General features: G+C 46.2%; 1 protein-coding gene across 7 annotated transcripts in view; it reads right to left on the bottom strand.

The window, feature by feature from the left end:
- The window catches only part of RBPMS (RNA binding protein, mRNA processing factor), a 167,411-nt gene extending 151,285 nt beyond the window's left edge, over positions 1-16,126 (bottom strand). The window contains exon 1 of one of the 7 annotated variants that reach the window (XM_073219061.1): positions 15,993-16,126. Coding sequence is in view for 6 of the 7 variants with exons in the window: in XM_073219055.1 (XP_073075156.1) it covers positions 9,695-9,760 (66 nt within the window). In the remaining variant the exon portion in view is untranslated. Of the gene's footprint in view, positions 1-4,402; positions 4,481-9,694; positions 10,241-15,992 lie in introns of those variants that run through there. The other 6 variants (XM_073219055.1, XM_073219051.1, XM_073219056.1 and 3 more) reach the window with 6 other exon arrangements.
- Between the last annotated feature and the right edge of the window lie 787 nt (positions 16,127-16,913).

The following is a 16,913-nucleotide window of genomic DNA, read 5'->3' on the forward strand; positions in this document are numbered from 1 at the left end:
ATTCCAGGAGTGCAAGACAAATACCCAAGGTAATATCAGCCAGTAAAAATACTATCTGGAAAACAAGAGGGATGCAACAGTGGTTGGGAATGTGGGCCCACTCTCAGCCTGGAGGTCAAAGGCCGCTCTGGGTTAACATCTGAGCTGAGATCTGAATGAATGACAAGGATGAAGCTGCCATATAAACTGGAGGTGCAGGGTTTTCCAGGCAGACAGAGGAGCAAGCACAAAGGCCCTGAGGCAGGAACAAGTTTGGCAAGCTGGAGATCCCTAAACAAGGCCCAAACAGCTGAAGGAGAATGAAGGAGGCCCTGATTCCTGGTAGATGAGGTCAGAGACCAGCAGGGCCCAATCACATGAGCCTCCTGCACCACTGCAGAAATTTTAAGTTCCAACCCTCCAGCTGTACCGCAGACAAATTACTTTAATCTCTCAGAGCCTCAGTTTTCTTATCCCTAATCAAGGGATGATAACACTTCATTTGGTTTGTCAAAAAGTGCAACAATAAAACAAGAGTAGACAACTACTCAGTAAAAGCTTAAGGAATTAGCAAGATAAAAAATCCATACATGCTTTCACAGATTTAATTCAATTTGGATATGCCCCCAATCTCCAATCCATCCTCCACCTTTCTTACACGGACTAGGATGGAAGAGGAAATTTTTGCGACAAAAATGGCCTCAGCATCAGCTCTAACAATTCCTTTGCACATCACTGGGAAAATGCTTGGAGATTTTGGAAAGATAGACACCGGGCTTAGAGTGCAGAAGGAAGGGAGCATCGCACAACAGTGACCGGGCCTCGTAGGGACTGACTGGACGTCAGTACTTCACAAGTTCCTTCTACTGATAAGCAAGGCCCCTCAGCAATTAATTACCAACATTTTCCTCCCAGTCACCCCGCATCCCAGGGCAGGCACAGGATGAGAAGTGTGTGCGCACGCGCTCCCCCTTCTCCCCGTCCCCAAACACATCCTGTTGGCTTAGAGGTTTACTGTATTTAAAAACAGATGCCTCTTTGGAAGTTCACACATTTTAAGTCCTGTAAATCACACATGCTGGGTAAAGTAATTACACTTTTGTAGCACTTCCCCTCCCAGTACAAAGGAAATTCTGGTACTTCTGTAATAAGATAGCACTTTCTGCGCTGTAACTTCCCCTCAGGTGGCCCTAAGTATTCATTCATCTTACAGGTGAGCATAAGAAATTTTCACAAAGCAGAATCCTGGGGATTCAAGGGAAAAAAAATTTTTTTTTTTTTTTACTCTTCAGGGTTTCTCTTAGGATAATGTTAGGCACCTGCCAGCATAGCTACCTGGTGACATAAGAATTCACGAAAAGCAGGGGAATGTCATTTTAAAATCAACTTGTGAGGAAAAAAAATTGAAAGCAGAAAATGGCCTCTTATTTTCATGGGTTGGTGAGATGCTCCTCAATTCCAAGGCTCCCAGATTTCCCTAACCTGTGCAAAATTGTGGGGGCTGAATCAGCTTTCCCTTTGCATTTTACATTTGTGTAACAATACTGCATTAACAGCCTGGAATTTGGGATTATCTTCCGGGTGTGATTGGCATTTATTGCTACCATTTCCTTTTTTGTCTCCAGGATTCTACATAATATACATCACAATGGTTGCAGCAGAGTTAAAACCTACGGGAAATACAAATGTCATACAAATGCCGTGTTGTTGTTTTCTTAAATTCCTGGACTACTTTTCTTTTCTTCAGGAGCTGACGCTTAGCTGTGAGCAGAAAAGGAATATAAACTTTAGCAAAGCAGGAAATGAATAAATTGAATATATGACCCACAGAATAGATGACTTCAGGCTCTGGCCCCAGGCTCATGCTACGCTTTTTCCCTTCAGGAAAGTCTAAAGAATAAAGCAACTTTTAACTTCTCTAAGAAAGCAGCACTCCAGCTTCGGGGCCAGCCCTCCACCGTCACTTTCCAAACCTGTCTACAAACGCTGTGGCTGCTTCACCTTCCCTTCTAGGCACCGGAGTGGGATAAAGACAGGTGGGTGCAGTAAAAGCCTAGGCATTACCTACAAATTTTAGAGGAAAAGAATTTCCAGAGTCTGTTGATGAAAACAAAAAGTGTATCAGAAATACCACATACATCCAGATTTTTGTCTAGGCTTCCCCCGACTCAGGCTTTTAAATGGTAAGTACGCTGAACACTGTCATATTATCAATGAGGCACGTTACATGTAATACATGTTTATGCTTCTAAATTAAAGAGAGTTTAAAAACTTTGCATCAGTTTTTCCTGAGAATTTCCGGTCTCCCCCTCCCCATCTTATTAATTATTTATTTATTTATTTATTTATTTATTTATTTATTTATTTATTTATTTATTACATAGCTGCAGATTTTAAGTAAATGATGGCTCTCTTTTGTTACCTGCCGAAAATCTCCAATTTTCTGGGCATTCCATTCACAGCTCCCAACCTTGTATTCTTGAATTGTTCTGAAAATTGCTTTTCAACATCAGCCCTCTTCTCTGATGCTCAAACCTAAGGGTTTTCACCTCCTAGATGCCTCCTTTCCTTTCCCTTTCAATCCCTCAAGCTTCTATTTCTACAAACACAAACACATTCATCCAGAGGAGAGACCCCGGAGGCTTCAGGGATGGAATGCTGGGGCTTCTCTCCGCCTCTGCCAGCTGAGGCCCCCAAACACCTCTCCCACCTCTGGGGCAGTTGCCCCCGCCTAATTTTGAGACCAGGACTCCTGCGGGCCTCACCAGCCTCTCTCCACTCCGCCAAAGCCCCCTGCAGCCCTCCTCCCCGCTGGCCCGGCCCAGGATGCCCAGCCCCGGAGCCGGGTACAGCTGACTCGCCACCCTGGCGGGGAAGGCCTGACCTCCCGGGCTCCTCACTCCCCTTCCTCTCCTGCCATGCAGGGCTTGCTCTGCCCAGAAGGGTCCTTTTAATAGGCCTGTCTCTTCAAGTAGGCTGATCACTCCTGCACTGTCTCAACCCTTTCCTCATCTGGGAAAATCTCAGTTGGGCCTTAGTTCAAATGTCACCTTTTTCACGCTTCCTCTGACATGGCTACACTACCCTGTCCTGCTCGCATGTTGACTGAGTTTCCAACTCAGATCCACGTGCACGTCAACACAGGGCAGTAAACTACCTTGCTGCCCTGGCGCACCCCAGGAAGCCACACCCAAAGGCCCCAGGGCCCCTCAGAGCCTCACTGCTTCCCCATAAAATGAGGATCCTCGTCCCCTAAACCCTCCATCAGCACTGTACCCCAGTCAGGGTGCTTGGCACATAGTAACACTGAGAAGTTAGCAACTACCATTTTTTGAATGAACAGACAACAAATTTCTGAGAGCTTCATAGGTTCAAATATTTCAGTATTTTCTTTTTCCTGCTATCAGCCAACATGACAAACCAGGGAACTTCACTGTGATAAGTTCACACACCCACTCACCCTCCAAGCATGCTGTCAAGGGCCGCGCCTCCCTGCACCAACACACACTCAGTGCACTGAAGCTGCGGGAAATACTCTCCTGGTACATTTTAAAGGCAGGGATGAGAGTGTACCCAGTCATCCCCTCCTTCCAGTCAGCTCATCCCATATCAACATGGCATCAACCTGAACACCTGGTCCGGACTGGCCTCCAGCCCACGGAGCCGTGCAGCCACCGCGCTCCACCTGTTATCATGGCTCATTCCCCTCATTCCTGCCGAAGGTTTTTCTTTGACCCAGGCAAGCACTGTTCAAGGGGGACATTTGCATTCCCTTTCCCCTACCCCCAGGCAGCCAGACGCGAAAGTGCCTGATGAAACCTGAACACAAACATACCAAGTGGCTGCCCCACAGAGCAGGCTTGTTTGGGAGCCGGGGAGCCCTGCTCTTCCACCTCGCCAAGGCTTCCAGAAGCCGGGGTCCAAAAGGCCAAGTTGAGCTCCTCGGCAGAAACCACATCCTAAGGGTGAAAAGCCACCCGCACCTGGGCATGAGCAGGCCCGCCCCAGCAGCGGCTGTGGGGCGGCCAGGCAGAGGAGGTCCTGTCTTCTCCTGCAGGCCATGGACCTCAATATTAAACAAGTGGCTGCTTTTTTTTTTTATTGAAGTATAGCTGATACACATTATACTGGTTTCAAGTATACAGCACAGTGGTTCAACAGTTACCCACATAATTAAATCCTCACCCCCACCAGTGTGGTTACTATCTGTCAACACAGAAAGATGTTACAGAACCATTGGCTATATTCTCCATGCTGCACTTCCAACCCTAGGACCAACTGGCAGCTTATTTATTTTTTGGATAGCTTACCTATACCGGGTTATCATCCCCAGCCCTACCAATAAAGATACAGAAACATTTATAAGTGACATATAAAGAATTATATGCATCTGTGTGTGTGTGTGTGTGTGCACGGTACTTACCCGGTGCTGGGGTTCTGTCTTTGGGCAGGTGTTCAGTATTGAAATACTGTGATAAGATGGCATTAATCTTTTAAAAAGATACAAGAAAGTAGGTAATGACCCAGGAGTTAAATGGAGACAATAGACAATAACCTCTATTGGACTTCAGAAGAGAATCCTCTTTGGGATGGCACATTTAGGTGGTGGGAGCCCGCAAAATGCAGGCTACAAACGGACTCCAGGCTAGGTCAAGAGGCAAAAGGTGGCTGAAGCCTGGTTTGCAGCATATCGAGGTACCTTAGGGCAACTTGAACGTCAAGTTTGGACTTTACTGTGTGGAGAACAGAGTTCTGCTGAGGGATTCGGGGCATCAGAGGGACCAGCAGTGTGCGTATAAGAAGGGACTAGGAAGCAGCTGAAGATGACAGAAATCAGCCAGGCTAAAGGAATGAGTGACACACACTTTATGAAGAAAGGCCATGGGTAACGAAGAGGCCCAGTTCCAGCAGCAAGGCGAAGCCGAAGGAAATGGGAGCAACCCAATGGCTCTGTGACACCTGCAGGTATCTCAAGGGGATGGAATGAAATCCTCAGAGAGAAACATTCAGTTGCTTTGTTTCTCATTTCATTTTAGCAAATTTAGAAAGCACAGAAAAGCAGCAGACAGTATATAAACAAAAATTATCTGTAATCTAGCAATCAGATCATTTTAAATTAATACTTGGCTTATATATGTGGGGATTTTTTGTTTTTAAAGAATTGGCATCACACAGCATATAACTTTTAAACCTGGTCTTGTCATTTAATGTTGTGACATTGAGAAGTACCCCTTCAATTAAAATGTCAGAAGTTGGAAGAGACAAAGCTGGATTCTCCCATACAGACTTCAGAGGGAACGTGGCAATACTGACACCTTGATTCTAGATTTCTGGCCTCGAGAGCTGGGAGTGAAGACATTTCAGTTGTTACATGCCACCAAATATATACATTTTTTTTCTTTAAAAAAAAAAGTGGCTTTTTTATTTTCTTTTAGGAATTACATGATTCACTTAACAACTTCCCCATGTTAGACATACAGAGTCTTTGTGAAATTTCATGGTCATAAATAACTATTGTAATCATTCCTATAAACAAATCTTTGCACATACTCATTATGTCCTTAGGGTAAATTCCTAGAAGTAAAAACACTGAATCAAAGGACTTAAACATACTTTGATACATAGTAATGCCAAAGTCGTCCAGAAAGCTGAGCTAATTTGTATCACCATCACAAGTTCCTGCTTTATTGCCCATTGCCCCCACTGAACACCTTTATCCTCATAGGAACCTACAAAAAGTATTATGGAAGCATCCTTCAAAACGACCTCTACCCTATCCTAACTATCCACTAAAAAAAAAATGCCATTGGAAACAAAGAAGGCTGCACCTCAACCTGAGGGCTTATCAAGGAAATCTAAAAACCACTTTTGGAAAAAGTAACTCAAAAGCACATATGCCATATTGGCAGCATTCTTCCAGTGTAATTTCACTAGAAGTCGCCATATTTTCACCCCAAACACTGTCACCAAATCCTACTCTGAGGCTGAAATAAATCTTGTGTATTAGATTTGGATTCGAAAACAAGACTCCAAACTTGGTTAAATTGTTTAAAACCATACTTCACTTTCCCCAAGTTACAATGCAGATGAATCTCTATGCTCAATGCAAACCTGAGGTTGCCATGTTAAACTGACGGGGTGCCCTTTCTCTGTGCCATTTATAAAAAACAATTTTCTTCATGGCCCCAATTGTGGGCAAAATTAATTAGGCGCTTTAAAAGAAGCAATGTGAAATAAAGATTTGCATTAACTTCTAACCAACCGACTTTACGTGATTTCCGCCGAACATCAAACATCTTTTTTTATCAATATCCTAACAATGCCAAATTTTTTGCTGTTTAAAGTATGGGAAACTTCAATCGAAACAGTTTAAGGGAAAATTATGGTTTAACACGAATGCTTCAACATAATAAAATGCCTTTTAGAAAGGATTTGTAATCAACGTGAAAAGTACCCAATGACATGGACAAAAGTTAAAAACCAAATTACATTACCTGATTTCCAAAAAAGAAATTTCTATTTTGAAAATTCAGTGACCGGAAATAATCTCTACCGCACGATAGAAAACACCTTAATATACAAAACCTAACTTAGAAGGCAATTATGAGTCTATTATTTATATACTTGTTAAGTTTGAATAAAATCTGGTCAAGTGCAAACTGCCAAAGGTGTTTTAAGAATATGTCCAGTTCAAGATTAGAGGCCAATTCTAGGAATTATTTTATTAATTGTAACATTGTAAACGATGTATAAAATGATGTAAACAAGCCTTATTAATCTCAGATCCCAGCAGGATTTTGACAACTAGTATTTCCTTATAGGGACAACTTGCATAGGAATACACACATAAACATTCTAGAGGCCAGGAAGCCACACGTAGTCTCTCTTACAGCTGGCCAGCTCCATCTTAAAATTACTTTCTCCTGAAAGTTTTAAATACTATCCAGTGCAGAAGCCTACGTCCTGCCCAAGTTCTCAAAAACTTCTGACCCTTAAAGAGCTGCAAAAATTCTCCTAAATCCTAGACTGTTCACTCTATACAGTTGGAACCAAGTATGTTTCAGCATCAATTACTTCAGAAGTAAACTTCATAAGCTCTCAAACAAGACTAAAATGTACTAGAATTAAAAAAAAGAACTCACTTTAAAAACAGAAGAAAAAAAAAACACCTTGCTTCCATAAAGCGGTAGAGAAAGCCTAATAAATTACTCTGATCTTTGAAATGATTTTTCCTTAATGACAACTGGACTTGCTTTTCCAACATCGGCTCAATGGCCACCACACAACCAAACACACTTTTTCCTCTCATTTTATATATATATGCGTTTTACATGTGTCTGTTCAGTTTATTGGAGTCCTCGGGAAAAACTTTTAAATGTATTTGAGAGCAAACTGCTGATCGCTGGGTGGGCAGGGAAAGCGTCCAGTGAGGTGGTTTTGTATAACGCTGGGCACATTAACAGAGCTCACCAAATACCACATTTATTTTACTTGTGGCTTTCGGGGTTAGAAAAAAGAGGTTAGGAATTTTTCAAAAACAAAACTAACTCAAAACAGGGAATTGGGGCAGAATTACCTGGAGCATTCAGGCCAACTTACTTTCTTTTCCTGAACTTTAAATATTATAAAAACCTGTCTCTTCATGGTGTGTTTGTTTTGTACATTTCACCTGTTATACAACCTGGGTCCTAAAATCTTCCTGTCCTCTTGTTTTTCAAAATACCAAGTGTCTAAAACAACTGACACTTCCTAGAACCATATGCCATTCCCAGCTGAAAATCTGGAACAATAGTGTCAGGGCAAAAGGGACAGGTAAGAGGCAGTGCTGTTCTGCGACAGCCTGTGACTTTACTTGCACATTAAGTCAAGGAGCCCAGGAACCAGGCAGACAACACCTTTAGTCCTAACAACAGTTAGGCTGAGATAGGTCAAGCAGAAAAATCTCTCTCTGCTTTTATTAAGTAGGTTATGGTTTAGGGACACTCAAAGCTCTTTTGATACCTATAAAGTCAAAAAGAGAAAAAGAAAAAAGAAAAAAAGTGGTTTGCCTGATTAACTTTTTCCATTTGCAAGTGTTCTCAATTGAGAGGGAGAAAAATTATTTTGTACAATATTATTATTACGTTTATTAAAGATATTGTCAATCTAAGTGAAATACAAAGGTTTTCTAAAACAATTATTACCTTGGTGTGTTAGGACAATTATTTAAATGTAACGGTTTCTTTAAAAAAGTAAAGCTGTCATTTTTTAATTTTTAATTTCAATGGTAGGGAAATTAAACAGCAAAGCAGCAAGTTTCAAGAAAAAAGTGGAACTTGAAATTCAAGCCTCCATCTCTTTGCAAAAGGAATGCCACTGTTTCTACACTTGTAGTTAAAAGGAAAAAACTAGCATGCAAACACTTTTCAAACTAACACTTTTCAAACTATTAATAAAACAGGCAGTTTTCTCAGGTGAGAAGGTAATTTTTGGCTCACTGCAATTCACCCAGGTTGCATTGCCATACAACTTTAAGAGTAAAATCTTGTATTTTGCATAGTTTTGCATGGTCTTAGGTCTCTATCGTTTCCATTTAGTTTCCTTTTTATGAGTGGACAATGGGTTGAGAACTTATACGTATTAATTATGTTCTCCGCAACGTTTGGTTTCACTATCAGAATTTTAGTGTGCCCACAAAAAGTATCTCAACAATAATCTCAACATTCTAACTGCTTTAGAATCAGTTTACCACTCTGTTAACCTTACTGATTAGGACGCAATACCTATAAGAGTGCTTTATAAGTCACATCGCGATGCACACACTTTCTTGCATCTACACACACTCAAGTTCCTTTGAGAAAGTTTAAGGACCAGCTTTGTGGCAGCCTAAGAAGCAAGCGGGAAGTATTGTTCCTTGGACTCTGTGTACCTGCAGCAACAGAGCCACTGACTAGGATACCACAAATATCCTAACTACGCTATTCTGAACCGTCTGGTCAGGAGTCCCCTCCTACGTTTACTTAATTTTATTTCTACCAAAGGAACGCTCTGCAGCCGCAACGCTTTTATCCTCATTACCGACGCACCACCGAAAAATGCACGCTCAGAAGTCAAAGCCCTCTTAAAACAGCCTCGATCACTTGGGGAATTGTAAAGTTTTAAACTTTTTTGTTCTGCTCCCCACGACTGCATCGCCCCCTAAATTTACAAAACCTAATTATTCAGGGTCGGGGTCTCTGACTCATCAGAGAAGAATGCAGCTGATGAGTTATCTATTAATCCAAAATGACCCAGCTGGGAAGATATTTCACCAAGAACTTTTAACGTTGTTAGGGAGGGGGCAGGGAACCGAAGGTGTCTTGTAACGAGAACTTTCCCCGAGTTTCTTCCTTAAACTAAACACAACACACCCCATAACTTCCAGCCCCAGACGCAGAACTAAATCCTCACCCTCCGGTTCCCAGTAAACCGAGGTCATCCAGGAGGCAGCACTCGATTCCGCTTTTAAAATCCCAAGCAAACAAAGCTGAGCATTATACTTACAAAAGTCTCCGAGAAGTCCTCAAAGTTACGCAATGTTAGGCACAGGACGCGCGGGAACCCCCAGAAACACGCTCTCTCGGAAGATCCCCCTCCCCGGCCCGGGTGCGTCCCGGACAGGAGCAGTCCCCAGCCCCGAGCGCGGCACCCCCTCCGCCAGCCCCGCGCCCGCCGGTCGCGCCCAGCCACTCCGTACCTCTTCCTCCTGAAGGTTGGCCTCGCTCGGGCTGTTCTCCTTCTCGGCTTTGCCGCCGTTGTTCATCTTCCCGGTCCTTCCTCGCCGGCAGGGCTGGGCGCGGGGCTGGGCGAGGGCGCGCTCGCCCGCTGTTCCCTCCCCGGGCGCCGGGGCTCCCCAGGCTGCGGGGGCTGGAGCCGGGGCAGCGGCCGCTCGGGTCCCGCGGCGGCGGGCGACCCAGGAAGTCCGAGAGAGGCCGGGCAGGGACGCAGCCGGCCGGGGCCCGGGAGGGAGACCTGGAGAGGGCGGGCGCGAGGGGAGGCAGGCAGGAAGGGAGAGAGAGGCCGGGGCGAGGGCGCGCGTCCCGGGAGTGAGCCCGCAGCTGGGGCCGGGGCGGCCGCTGCCCGAGCCAAGCGGCCACTGGGGGAGGGGGCGAGGCGCCCCGAGAGCAGGGGGAGGCGGGGGGCGGCGCGGGGCGCGGGCCGCTGCGGGGACCGGGGAGCCGCTGAGCGCGCGCTGCAGGCAGCTCTGGGAAGCACGGGATCCGCGGCCCCCTCTCCCTCGCTGCCTTCCTCCCTCCCGCCCGCCCCTCTACTCCTCCTCCTCCTCCTCCTCCTCCGCCCTCCCTGGACGTGGGCTGCCGGCGGCGCCCGGAGGGACGCGGCCCGGGGCGGCGGCGCCCCCGCGGGAGGAGGGGCTGCCCCGCGGCCGGATGGCGCGCCGGGGAGGGGCCGCGGGCCCCGGCGGAAGCGGCGACCCCAGCCCCGGCGCGGCGGTAGGTCGGGGGCGAGGGCCGAGGCGGGGAAGGGCAGGCCCTCCCCCTGGGTGGGCCCCGAGCCGGCGGACCCTCGTGGCAGTGCGCGCGAGTCTGGACAGGGGCTTCGGGGACCCCGGCCCGGCCAGCACGACGCCGGGAAGTGTGATGCGCCACTCTTGTTTGCTTGCTTTCGCTAAGGATCCGCACCCCTCTCCCTAAGCCTACGCCGCCTTTTCAGTACCGGTTTAGACCTATTTCTTCGCTTCCTTGTTGGCAGCTTGAAATGACAGGATGCGACAGTTCGAGTGACTTACGGGGGCAGCCCTCTCGGGGCCGGCGTTTCCAGCGCCGGGTTCTCCGAACCCTCAGCCTCCCCGCCCCGGCCGCTGCGCGCACGAGGTTGCTCGTGGCCCCTACTCAGGCGGTTCTGGACCTGTTTGTTAACCTAGCTGTGCCCCGTACTCTTCGGGGAGATCTTTCTAGAAGACCGAACTGTGCGCAATTTACCTTTAATCCCACAGCTATTTGAATACGCTACCTGGCATATAGTAGGCACTCAATAAATATCTGTTGCCTAGGTGACTTCCGACGCCACGGTGGCTTACAAAAGACTGGGACTCGGCAATTGCGCGGGTCGGCGTGCCACGCTTGTTTATGCCCCAGCCTCGGAGAGGCTGAGTGGTTTGTTTCCTCAGCTGTGAGATGGAAGCAGTTGTGTTGCCTCACAGGGGGTCACTATTAGAGGAGACGATAGGTTGATAGCGCGATAGCACCTGGCACCCACTCCTGCCCAGGTTAAGTTTACAATACGTGGAAGTTGGCGTTATAATTAAGGAAACGACCATTTTTTCCCCTGGGCTGTAGTTTTTTCAACACTGCATCATACAAACGTATAAATTTAAAACCCCAAAGGTTAGGAGGTTCTCCCTCGCTCCCACTCCCAGGAATTCTCTCCCAGCATGCGCTTCCTTTCCATTCCCAACTCCTCATTATTTATTTGCTCGTTTCTCTTGTTTATCATTCCCCCTCCCCGCCAGGCAGTCTTCAGCCTCTACTGGTTTATTCTCTGGGAATGGGGTGGGATGGCGGTGGGAAATGAAGATAAGGCCCTGCTTTTTGGGAATTTAGATACCCAGACCAACTCCAGGGCAACATTATCGCAGATCCTTTTTCAAATTTGTAGAAAGCAAGGAGGGCGTTGACTTTAATAGTACTGTTTAGAGAAAAACAGTAGTGATACCTGGATTTACAAATTGGGTTTCTTGGGAGGGTGGGGAGAGTCCAAAGATTTTGATGAAGAGATTTATTTGGGGTCATGATGTCAGTTCTCTCTAGAAGGGAAAAAGGTGTGTCCTGGATGAAAATAAACCACGAATCTGTTGAAACTGCCATTGAAGTTCAGAAGAGGCAAGGACAAGAGTTAATCTGGGAACTCGGACAGCCCGTTCCCCTCCGGGTTGTATGAGGAACCACGAGGGGGCAATGTCTTCCTGAGCAATGGCTGAGTGGTGGTCGTAGGCCCCTTCTCTAACCAGTAATTCCAGTACTTTGCCCTCCCTGGCCTTTCCTATCACTGAGTACACTCCACAGAAAGGCTTTGTCTTGCTGGAGCCTGGCAAAGGCCCAAGAAAAACGACAATGGATCTAGTCACTGATGATTCCATTTCCATAGTCCACTTAGGAGTAGGTGGAAGATGGTGTGGTCCCAGGATGCTGGGACAACCTCCCCTACCTCTACCCCCACCCCGGAAATGTGGCTTAATCCCAAATGTAGAACCTGATTCCTTTGTCTTTCAGCCAAGCTGGCACTTTGTCCATTGTTAAAAGTCAAAAACCTCTGGGATCAAAAAACAATAAGGTCCACAAGAGGATCCTTATCTGGCTTATTTGTTGCTGTGTTCCCAACATCTAGGCAGTGCCTAACACATAGTAGGCATGCTATTTTTAAATGAATGAACACACTAAATCTCATCAGTCACCGATTCTGGGACTTGAATGCCATTAGATCCTTATAGGAACCTCGGCACCACAAGGACCCTGGGCAAGTACACAGTGGTGATGATCTCCACGCGCATCAGTCTGCAGGGGTGAGACCCTAGATAGGGAACCTGTGCAGAAGGGGACAACTGATGAGATTTCAAAAAATGAAAAATAAAGTCACACCACTCAGACAAGGCCACCTCTCAGCCAGTTAGTGGGCACATCAGTCAGCTGACAGGGAAGCGAAACATACAGTCAGTGGTGAGCATGAAATGCAGGGTGTTTTCAGAAAAGTGTAGCGAGGATGGAGGGACTGCTGTTTTCTGTCCTCTCCACAAAAAATAGTGTAGACTTAATGGAAGAACAAGAGTGCCATGTATTACCAACAAAACCCCACGAAAATCTGTAAATAGACTTTGGCTATTATTAAAACTGTGAGTGAGGGGAAAGAGTTTTTTACTGTGTATCTTGGTGGGTGGGGAGGAGCAGAGGATGTGTAGTCATCAGGATATAAGTGCTCTTTATGACCTGTTCACTATTTCAAAGAAAAAGTTTCAAGAGTGACATCTCAGTAGCAATAGTTTCCAGATACACTAAGAATTATAAGACAACAAAGGGATTTGATATCCTAGAAATATAGGGCTAATGACCAACAAACATCTGCTTTCTCCCCTGCCCACCTCTTTCCTGCATTGCTTCTGGCCCACAAGGTTACATGCTAGATTGAAAGAGAAATGTGTGCACCTGTAGTTTTTATTGCTCATCTCTGTATTCTCTGGCAGTGTTCATTTTCAGGCTCGCTTTAAGAAATTCAAACCTGTAATTATGTCTTAAATGTTTGTCTCTGGGAATTGCAGACATTAACAATCTATTTTGAGGCAATTTGCGAGGCATGGGCTTTGTACCTTATGTTGGCACTGCAGCAGAAAGCTACAGTATCTACCACATGTGTTGTGAGTGTCTGTTAATTCTTCTGCCCCCTCTACTGGACCAAAAAAAGCTCTTGAGGCCAGAAGCTACGTTTTAATGCTTTCTGTCATCCTTGATACTTCTGCCTCCCTTGCCCCAACTCCACCCAGCCCCAAGCCATCATCAGCTCCTGCGGACTTTATTAGTTTTTAATTGTGGATACAAAGCCCATAACCTAGTATTTACCATCTTAACCCCTTTTAAGTGTACAGTCAGTAGTGTGAAGTATATTCATGTTGTTCTGCAACAACCTCCTGATTTTTGCCTCCTGCGTAGTTCTGAGAGCCCATCACTCTTCTCTCATCATCTGTGGAAGCCCATGCAGCCGCGTGGAGAGGCCCACGTGGAGGAGAATTAAAGCCTCAGCTTACCGCCCCAGCTGCGCTCTCAGCAGACAGCCGGCACTGATTGCCAGCCTGGGAGTGAGTGATCTGGGAGGTGGGCACTCCAGCCCTAGTTGAGCTGCCCCAGCTGACGCCACAGGGAAGAGAGATGAGCTGTCTTCCTGAGTCTTGCCCAAATTGCAAAATTGTTAGCAAAAAAGTGAATGCCGTGATTTTTAAACACTGTTTTAGGGTGGTTTGTTATATAGCAATAGATAACTGAATCATAATTGCATGCCTAGAAGTGAGGTCCTGCTGCCCCAGAAACCTAAAACATGTGGCAATGGCTTTGGGATCAGGTGGAGGATGGAAGCTGGGCAAATCTGAGAAGTCTGTTAGTGAAGAGCATTATTAAAGGACAGGGACAGCATTGTTAGTGGGCTGGAGAAGGGGGACTCCATTTCTGTACTGGAAGAGCAATTAGCTAAACTAGCCTGCTAGTACATGAAAGACAGAAATGATACCCAATGAACATGTGGATCTGGCTAAGCAGATACTTGGTTAGAATGTTGAAAGGGTTGAATGGTTACTTTTAGAGGCTTATGATATAGTACAAGAAAAATGAGATGAGCCGAAAAAGGAACTGTTCCATTTCTGATCAGCATTTAGAGGAAACATAAGCCAGGACTTGCTGGATTTGAAATAAAACTAGCTCTCTTTCCTAGCTTCTCCAGAGGACAAAACTCTCAAAATGAGACATGGCTTGTGGACAAAGGTCAAATTCAGAGTGCTCTCAGGAAAGTTCAAGACCTTCTGTGAAGTTCAAGACCAAGGTGAAGCTAGAAGACCCTGTGGTAGGCAGCGTGTACAATGGCCCCAATGATCCCCACCTGCTGGTATTCAAGTCCTTTGTAGTCCGGTCCCCTTGAGTATGAGCTGGGCCTAGTAACTTGCTCTCAACGAACAGCACATGGCTAAGGTGATGGGTATCACCTCCGAGATGAGAGTGCAAAGGGACTGTGGCTCCCCCTCTTTGCTCTCTCACATGCTGCCTTTGACAGAAGCCAGCTGCTATGGTGTGAGCCGCCCTATAGAGAGACCTGTGTGGCAAGGGACAGTGGAGGCTTCCATCCAAGAGCCAGCAAGGACCTGGGGCCTTTCAGTCCAACAACCCGCAGCGAACTGATACGACCACCATCCTGCCAACAACCGTGTAAGTAAGCTGCGAAGCAGACCTTCCCTAAGTGCAGCCTTACAGTAGACTTCTTATGGACTGAAGATTTATATCCTCCCAAAATTCATATTATGAGTTCCCAGTCCCCAAGGTGATTATATAAGGGCTTGTGGAGGTGACAGGTTTAGATGAGGTCATCTCAATCCATGATGGGAGTAGTGCCCTTTAAGAACATAAAGAAACAGCATCTTCTCTCTGCCACATGGGGACAGAGGGAGAGGGCGAACCGACCAGCTCCTTGACTTTGGACTTCCCCACCTCCAGAGCTGTGAGACGTGCATGTCTGTTGTTTCAGCACCCAGTTAGGATATTCCGTTAGGGCGGCCTGAGCTGACTGAAACTAGACCACAGCCCGGCTGACACCTTGTTTGCAGCCTTCGAGAGACCATGAGGCAGAGGGACCCAGCTAAGCAGAGCCGCGGAGTCCTAACCAACAGGCTGTGAGGTAATGACAGATTGTTTTAAGCCATTACGTTTTGGGGTATCTTGTTTGCAGAAACAGGTAAGTTGATACCTCAGAACGATCCAAGGTGGTACCTCATCGATCCGTCCAACCAGACAGAAGGGCTCCTAAGAATCTGGTGTTACCCCACAACAATCTCACACTGGCTGAAGGTAGAGAAGGGCCTGCCTTGGAGAGATGTATGGTTTTTGCCTGAGGGAGATGATTACAACTTGAAGTGTAAGAAACCTGTGGCTTTTTAAAGCTCTCCATTAGCTTACCCTGAAATAGACACTCTTGATAATGAAAAGGCCTCTGAACCTTCAACTTTTACAGGCAGGAAGCAAGCTGAGGAAGCTACTTGTCCAAAATTATGCACTCTTTCCAAACAGGAAGATGACTCTAGATGGCACAAAGCACCACTGAGAATCATTTCCAAAGAGTGGGAGTGGGTCAAATTAAAGGACTGATACCATTTGACTAGTTGGATTTCAGAGTTGCTATGGATCACTTTCCATGTCCCTCTTGTCTTCTCCCCTTTTGAATGAGAGAGTCTAGTACTGGTTTCCTGTCACTACCTTACCACTAGATGTTGGATATATGAGTGACCATACCTTGTCTTTAGTTCTCAGGTCTTCGGATCAGGAGGAACCATGTCGAGGAGCCATTAAGCCAAGACACTGAACCCGGAGCCACATCTGCTCTTGAGTCTGACTTAGATGTCAATACCCCAAGGCCAGGGGTTGGGGCACTTGTTCTGTACAGGGCCAGATAGTAAATATTTTAGGCTTTGCAGGTCATGTGTGATCTCTGCCACATATTCTTCTTTGTTTTTTATAACCTGTGAGAATATAAAAACCATTCATATCTCAGGGACTTAACAAAAATAGACCACAGGTTGGATTTGGCCCTTACACTGTGGTTTGCTCACTGCTGTCCTAGACTGAATTGATATTTAATGGGATGAGATATTTTGGTACCTTAGGAGAGGAAACAAGTGTATTTTTCATTAGAAAAGGCTGTATGGTAGATGGTGACTGCTGGTCTTCAAACACAGCCCCAGTGGACTTCACTGCTGTACATGCATGTTGCTCCTGTCATCATGAGTTGGAGCTTATGTGCCATCCCTTGACTCTAAGCTGGGCCTGTTTCTGTTTTGACCAATAGAGTGCAGAGGAAATAACATCCTGGGAATTCTGAGTCCAGGCACTAAAAAATTCTGGCAGCTTCTATTTCTTCCCTTTTGCAACCCAGCTTCCATGTAATGAGAAAGCCGGAGCAATCACCTAGAGTGGTTCACATGGAGGAAATTCAAGCCCTGGCCGTTCCCCAACACCACCACCACTCACAGCTTCGTCTGAGCTCCTCACAACAGCCAGAGCCAGCAACCAGCCTTGTGAGTAAGCTGCCTCCGAAGTAGATCTTCTACAACGAGCTTCTCCAGCTGATACGGCATGGAGCAGAGACAAGCTGTTGTCTCAGGATGCTACCCAAACTGCCGATACACCTGTGAGAAAATAAATGATTATTGTTTT

This window comes from Manis javanica, chromosome 12, assembly GCF_040802235.1.
Source record: "Manis javanica isolate MJ-LG chromosome 12, MJ_LKY, whole genome shotgun sequence".
NCBI lineage: Eukaryota > Metazoa > Chordata > Mammalia > Pholidota > Manidae > Manis > Manis javanica.